An 8,342-nucleotide genomic window follows, 5' to 3' on the forward strand; every position below is an offset into this window, starting at 1 on the left:
ATATATACATATATATATATATATACATATATATATATATATATATAAAAAAAACATAATGAAAGGTGTAAAATCACTTTTACCAGAAATTAAATTAAATAATGTGATGGGAAGAATGTATTTACCTTAGGTAAGGGTTTAGCAGGTTTGCAGTGGAGTCCTCCAACATACTCAACATTTGGTAAGGTTGGGTGAGGAAACTCCAAATCCCAGTAAGATCTAATGAACCACATTTCTGCTTTGCCCATGGTCTCAGCTAAGGTGGTTGGCCTTCCTAGATAGAGAAAATGAGCAAATGAGATGAAGAAAAGTTGACAGGACTCTCTTATGAATAGAAAACTTGTTTCCTTAAAGCTGTTGGAAGAATTTATGTTTGATAGAGAACATATACACTATAAAACATACTAAAATAGAGGGAAAAAACTGTAAAATAAGTAAAGAATCACTAGGGATCATCTATTTGAATCTCTTTACAGTTGTATAGCTAACCAGAATGTCTTTTATCAGAACTGACACCTTTTCGTTGAACAATAATAAGAGTTTTTATAGAGTATTTCTAAGTTTGTTAGCTAATATCCTATTATATATTTGATTACTTACAAAAACAACTTCACCTTGAATTTCATGGACATATAGATTCAAATACATGTGTAATTCAGGTTATCAAGCTACTAAGAAGAAATATAACTTACCCAAAATTTCACTGTAAAACGGATCCCATTTCTTCCCTGCAAATGTCTCAAACCAAAAGTCAAAATAAAGCATACATATCATATTTTTTACCCTCTCCATGAATGTCATTTTGCCACCTAATCCTGACAAAATTACAGGTACATAAGAGGGAGGGAGTGTAAGTCCTCCACTGTATTTTTCCAGTTTGTAGCCTGTAGAGAAGCGAAGACTGTAGAGAAAAGGGATCTGGAGCAGTTCAGCTATCAGCTCCCCACAGGGAGCAATAGGATCTGAGAAAAGGACATCAAACTTGGATTCCTGTAGTTTTGTCATGAGCTGTTTGTTTGAAACAATGCCCTTACAAAGACTTTGGTAATAATCAGAATAACCATCCACCAGTTCTTGAAGTAAAGGAGAATATGATAGACATGAATCTCGTGGCATCTCATAAGTCCACACATCCACAAACCTTATGATACTTTTTTCCAGATCATCTTTACTGAGAGTTGTAGAGAAAGTTTCAAACTTGAGGCCAGGTGATTTTTTGGGATCAAGAACATAGTAAGCCGAAGGTTTCAGAACAGTGACTTCATGGCCTCTCTGTACAAGTTCATCCAGTATTATCTTTATGTTCATCCAGTGACTGAATTCCATTGGCCACACCAACACCTTCCCACAGTTCACAGATCTAAAGCAGAAATTCATCTGCAGCAGGAGCAGAGCAGAAATGAACTTCCTAGGCATCCTGGAAATCAAAGTCTTTCTGTTCACAGTGTGATTCCTTCCTTCACTGCTTGTCATTATGTCTAAGAAAAAAAAATCCATTAGTTAAAATATAACTTGAGGTGGTATAAGCAAATATACTTAATGACCAGATTGAACTTTTTGGCTGAAGAGAGATAGTAAAAGCAAATTTTAATTATTCCAAATTTATTTGTGAGTGTTTAATGTCACATGTTTTGTAATGCAGTGAAGTTAGGAGCCACAACTTGTCTGTGTAACTCTTTGCTAGAGATTTGAATGTTAAATTCAAATTAGGGTGATCAGTGATTAGTGTGAGGTGAGTGTGAATGTAATCTCAGCACATGAACCCAACATATACTACTGACAGAGATTATCATTATTTCATGGATATTATTTTGTAAGAATGTTGATTAAAATATTCAGTCACATTGAGTTTGCACAATAACCTGGTCTTACTTACTTGACAAAGACAAGGTCTCGGAATAATATAAACAACAGTTTCTGCCTATGAATGTCCCTAGGAGAATAGCCAAACGTATTTCCCTGAGTGACATTAGCTGCGAAAGTTTTCAGAAAGCAGCAAGTTGGTTCAACCTATCTGTCCACAGTCCTTTCCTAGGACCAAGAAGTAGCTGGATATTTTGTTCTTGGAATCTGTCTTAGTTATGGTTTCATTGTTGTGAAGAGACAACATGGCCTAGGCAACTCTTATAAAGGACAACATTTAATTGGGCTAGCTTCCACTTTCATAGATTCAGTCCATTATCAACATGGCAGGAACCATGGCAGAGTCCAGTCAGACACAGTGTTGGAGAAGGAACTGAGAGTTCTACATCTCAGTTGGAAAGCAGCTAGGAGACTGTTTCTACATTGGACAGAGCTTGAGCATAGGACCTTAAAGTCCACCACCACAGGGACATACTTCCTCAAACAAGGTCACACCTACTTTAACAAGGTCACATTTCTTAATAGTGCCACCCTCTGTACCAAGCATATTCAAACCACAACAGAATCTTAGTGCACAAAGACCCTGAGAAATAGATGAGTAGATGAACTTCCTGACCAAGAAACACCATGTCTACCATTTTTGAAATCATCAATGCTTCTACTTGCTGTGTATATTGAGGATATTGACATGTGATCTACCTGGATCTTGTCTGTCCTGGTATTGTGAAGCTACAAACTTTCAAACTACTCTAGGGTGCATCATCTAGAAAAATGTATTGATTATAAAAGTCACCTGTATTAAATAATTTCTTAATGCACTGACTAAGTACTTTGCAGAAACAAATTTTCAGTATTGTAGACATATACATTGGACAACTTGAAAAGGTGGTATCCATCATGACAAGCAAGATCTGTAAGAGTTCCATGTGATGAAAACTCATGGAAGAGACACCCTCACCATGGAAAAATGATAAGTTACTCCTTTCTGGAAACTTTCTCAAAAATATACTTAAATATTTATTTTAATAGTGCCTTTAGCAGTCAAATTAGCAATGAGAATTCCACCAACATACAAAAAAATCAATAAAAGTGAAACATACATATATATATATCAAGAAATAAAACAAATGAGTTACAGTAGGATATATTTAATTATAAACAAGCTTGAATGTTAGCAAATCAAAATTCTTAGTTAAAATACAAAAAAATGCCTACATCAAGCAAATCGCCATGCATGAGATGCTACCTATAAGAAAATATGTAAGAATCCACTTGCATCAAAAATTGGAAAAATAAGTATATAGAATCAAACTACAAGGGTACCGTAGTATATACACTTACAAGTGTCAAAAATAGAATTAAGACATAGAGTAGAAAATGTGACTTTAAGGTCACTATGTATTTACAAAAATGTGAATTTGACAAAATGAAATAACAACTGTAATAATATACATCCAATCATATTCAACAATCACTGGATGTGGAAAAGAGACTAAAATAATAAACATTTAGTTCTGAAATCCATCCTTCAATCGTGGGAAAATTATGGGGACAAAAATATCAACACTGGAATTTAGTACTAACACAACTGGCCAAAGAGATAGAGAAAATGTCACTCAGCAGGTACAAGATACACATTTCTCTCAGCAGTATATGCCACACTCTCCTGGATTTACTATGAATAAGGCCATAGAAACAACTCTAAATAAGCTGATGCAAATTAAAAGCACAATTTATAGCAACAGAATAATAAGACCACAATCAATTATAGTAACATTCTAAGTTGTATAAATATACAAAAATTAAAAACATTATTTTTATGACCACTGAGTAAAGGAAGAATCACTAATGGAAATAATACAGTTTGTTGAAAGTAAGGAAGAATGAAAACACAGCCTATTAAATATTATGAGGTATGATCACTAAAGACAAAAGAGGGAATTTAATAGAACACATGCCTACATAAAAATAGAAAGCACTCAAATAAACTCAAATGGTTTATTTCAGGTCCCCAGACAAAGCAAAAGTAATTAAAAACCAAAACTTAATGTAAGAATGACCATGATCATAGTGGAAGAAATATACCTAAAAAAAAAGACCTCAGATCAATGAACTCAACAGCTTTATAAAAAGATGCATATATATATGTAAATTTGTTAGTGTACTAATAATTGTGGTAGAAGATTTGATCACATTGAAAACCTGAGACCATGGTGTTTACTGAAAATACCTCTTTCTAGTTGACACAGCCCTAACATAAAATGTTTTTTCAATTTTTTATTTGATATTCTATTTACATTTCAGATGTAATTCCCTTCCACCATTCCCCCCCACCCAGGAACCCCTTATCCCATCCCCCATTCTACTACTTCCATGAGGATATGCCACCACCCATCCTCCCACTCCTACCTCCCCACCCACGATTTCCCCCACAGCGGGGCATCCAGCCTTCACTGGATCAAAGACTTCCTCACCCACCTATGCCTGACAATGTCATTCTCCCCTACATATACATCTGGGGCCATGGGTCCCTCCTATGTGTTCCCAGGCTGGTGGGTTAGACCCTGAAAGCTCTGGTTGGTTAGTATTGTTGCTTTCCCCATGGGGCCACAAACCCTTTCAGCTCCTTCAGTCTTCTCTCCCACTCCTCCATTGGGAACCCCATGATCAGTTCAATGGTTAGCTGTGAGCATCTGCCTCTGAATATACAAGACTCTGGCAGACCTCTAAGGAGACAGCTATATCACTCTCCTGTCAGTGTGCACTTCCTGGCATCCACATCAGCATCTACCTTTGGTGACTGCACAAGGGATGGATACCCAAGTGGAGAAGTCTCTGGACAGAGCCTTCTTCAGTTTCTGTCCCACGCTTTGTTTCCATATTTGCTCCCATGAGTATTTTGTTACCCTTTCTAAGAAGGGCTAAAGCATCCATACTTTGTTCTTCCTTGTTCATGAGCTTCATGTGGCCTGTGAGTTGTATCTTGAATATTGAGAGCTTTTGCGCTACAATCCAATTATCAGTGAGTACATACCATGTGTGTTCTTTTGTGATTGAGTTACCTCACTCAGGATGATATTTTCTAGTTCCATCCATTTACCTAAGAATTTCTCAAATTCGTTGTTTTTAATAGCTGAGTAATATTCTATTGTGTAAATGTACCACATTTTCTGTATCCATTCCTCTGATGAAGAACATCTAGGTTCTTTCTAGCTTCTGGCTTTTATTAATAAGGCTGCTATGAACATAGTGGAGCATGTGTCCTTGTTATATGTTGGAGCATCTTCTGAGCATATGCCCTGGAGTGGTATAGCTGGGTCCTCCGGCAATGCTATGTCTAACATAAAACTTTAATCCAAGAGTTTTTCATTTATTGTAAACAAGACTAAATAATGTCAACCATAGATCAAGCGGCAGAGCAAGCAACCAGTTACAGGTAGTGAACATGGGGGAAAAAAAGAGAGAGGAAAATGAAGAGAGGAAGTCAGGCCGGAGCTTCTGGCTTGTAAGTCTTTACTGGAAAAATTGAAGGTTTGAGATTTTGGAAAAAATAACAAATTATATTTCTTTCTCATTTTTTGTATCCCTCATCTTCCCAAGTATTTTAACATTGAGGAGTGTTGGATTTTGTCAAAGGCTTTTTCTGCATCTACTAGCATGATGTTATTTTTTTCTATAAGTTTGTTTATATGGTGCGTTACATTGATGTTTTCTTTGGCTCTGGTAAAACAGGGACACAAAGCAACTCTGGAAGGAAAGGACATATTTGGTTTAAATTTTCTGACTATAGTTCACCATGAAAGAATTAAGGGCAGGATCTCACCATGGGACCCAGGAGGGAGGAATTGAAGCAGAGACCATGGAAGACTGATGCTACTGAGTAGTCAGCTTTCTTATACAACACAGGTTCAACTGCTCAGGTTTACCATGTCACCAAGAAGGCTGTGCTCCCTAACACCAGTTATTAATCAAGAAAATTCCGGCACAGACTTGCCTAAGGATTCGTTTGATGGAGACATTTGCTTGGTGGCTTAACTGAGGTTTCTTCTTGCCACATGACTTCAGCTGTGTCAAGTTAACAAAAACTAACCATGATATTTAGAATGGATAACAACGAGAAAGAGAGAGAGAGAGAGAGAGAGAGAGAGAGAGAGAGAGAGAGAGAGAGAGAGACTCAAATTAATCTCAAATAAATAAAAACTAGACCACTGTATAAGACAGCACAGGCATATCAGAGAACACTGTTATTAAATATACAAAAATGAATTGAAACACTAAGACGAATGAACACTATTTTGGATATAAGTTATACAAAAATTGAACCTCAGACTTTAAACGTGTATAATGTGATAAGATTAGGTCCAAAATAAAATGTCTAAGACTGCTGAGAAAGTGATAATCAGTTGTCTCAAGGGATGAGCTCCTGATAGATTAGCTGATCCCAAGTGGTCAACTGTAAACGCATATACATAGGAACAACACTGAAAACACTAAGCAGGTTTATCTATCTATCATTTTCTATCTATCTATCTATCTATCTATCTATCTATCTATCTATCTATCTATCATCTATCTATTTATCCTATCTATTCTATCTATTTATCTATATCTATCTATCAGATATATCATAGTAATAATAAATATAGAATAAGAATTAAAAATACAGTGGCAGAGACACAAGTATAATAAAGTTGAGACAAGAAGGAATACGATGAAGTAAATACAGCACTCACATATGAAATTCTCCAAAATATGAAGAAATATTTACAAAAATCTCAAAATATTGAAAATGAATTTGTTACTAAATTTTAATAAACATCCAAGAAAAACTAATGACATTTTCATTCATTTATAAGGAACTAAAATATTTTATTGAGAGGGCATCTTACCAAATGGAGTCTCTAAAGCTGCCCCTACCTTAATCCCCAAGCCTTTCTCTCTCTCTCTCTCTCTCTCTCTCTCTCTCTCTCTCTCTCTCTCTCTCTCTCTCTCTCTTGAACTAGTTCCCAGAAGAGTGTTGCTGTCTTTTTCCTCATCTACTGGAAGAATTTTCTCTGACAGGGTTGAGAGAAGCAGTACTCTATGAATGTGGTGTCTTCAGAGTAGAGAAAATTTCTCATGTACTGTGTGGAAGCATCACCTGTCAATAAAAACCTGAGGGCCAATGAGGAGCTCATGCAGGATTGGAAGATAGGATATCTTCCTGACAACAGGAAAATATAGGATGTTTAACTAAATTTGGATTGCATGTCTAATACAATGGATGCCATTGATATCATTGGCTTTTTGATCTGTGCTGCAGTTCACAAATAATGACTTGGATACTGAATTACTTATGAATAAATTCCTAGGCCATGAGCTTGGACTTGTTTCCTGACTAACTCATAATTTATATAACAGATTTATTCTAGTCTATCTGTGCCAGAGGGTTGGTTACCACTCCTCAGTTTCATATGTCTATCTTCTCCGAGTCATGGGTAAAATCTTTCTGCCTCTGACTTGTGCCCAGAATTCCTATCTTTGGGACAAATTCTGTTCACCATAGCATTTAGTTATTACAATAGATTGATTTTTTAAGATATCATCTTATCAGACATATAATTTTTGATTAATCATTACCACTTTATCTCATACTGATTAACATCATTAACTAATGCTGACTTTCAATATAACTCATGAGTTTAACTTAAATAATTGAGCCAATGAAAATTACTCTTTCTGTACCTAAAAAAGGAATATTTATATAAAAACGTCAAGAGAAGATAGATGTAATATATACTATACATGTCATTTATATAAAATGTAAACATATTAATATGAACATGTATAGACCATGCCCTTAGAAAAGTGGTCAGTTATATTACTAGATGTTTGCTACTTCATCTGATGATGCATTTTCTTCTACATTGAAATGATAAGAATAGGTATCTATCATACTAATAGCAAATAGTAACTATCTTTTCTGTATCTAGTTTGTCAGATATGAATATAAAATGATGATATTTAATGAAAACCAATGGGCCCAAGATATTTACTCTGCTGTCCAACATTTATCTAATCACAATAGAAAGAGAATCTAGGTTACTAATATGTCAGCTCTCACTCACATCTGGTTATCAGGTGAATGACCACTGAGGTGGCTGCAGATCAAGGTCCAGCTCTCAACTCACTTTTGTCAGAATTACTTTGTTCTCTTGCTCAAGTATTTTATTTCCAACTCCGTGCCTCTTCATGTAGTTATCAAAAGAGAGGTCAGTACCCAGAGAGCTCTGTGGTACCCATTGTCAATATTTGGGATATAAACAAATGAAAATTTTGAAATCATCTTATTTGCTCTACCAGTTTTAATTTTCTCTGTTTCAAAATTTGATTTGCTAAATCTCAAATGAAGACCATTACAATGTTAATCATATTCTAAATAACTCAATACTTATCTTTATAAACATGGGACCTTGAAGTGTATAAAATATTACATACTC

General features: G+C 35.4%; 1 protein-coding gene across 2 annotated transcripts in view; it reads right to left on the reverse strand.

Annotated features, from left to right (window-relative positions):
* Nucleotides 1–1,478, reverse strand: part of LOC114608599 (UDP-glucuronosyltransferase 2B17-like) — a 19,103-nt gene extending 17,625 nt beyond the window's left edge. For both annotated transcript variants that reach the window (XM_028752598.1, XM_028752599.1), the window contains exons 1-2: nt 693–1,478; nt 126–274 (exon numbers count right to left, since the gene is read on the reverse strand). In XM_028752598.1, the coding sequence (XP_028608431.1) occupies nt 126–274; nt 693–1,473 (930 nt within the window). In that variant the 5' untranslated portion in view covers nt 1,474–1,478. The remainder of the gene's footprint in view (nt 1–125; nt 275–692) is intronic.
* Nucleotides 1,479–8,342: the final 6,864 nt, after the last annotated feature.

This window comes from Grammomys surdaster, unplaced genomic scaffold (genome assembly GCF_004785775.1).
Source record: "Grammomys surdaster isolate TR1022 unplaced genomic scaffold, NIH_TR_1.0 125928, whole genome shotgun sequence".
Lineage (NCBI taxonomy): Eukaryota > Metazoa > Chordata > Mammalia > Rodentia > Muridae > Grammomys > Grammomys surdaster.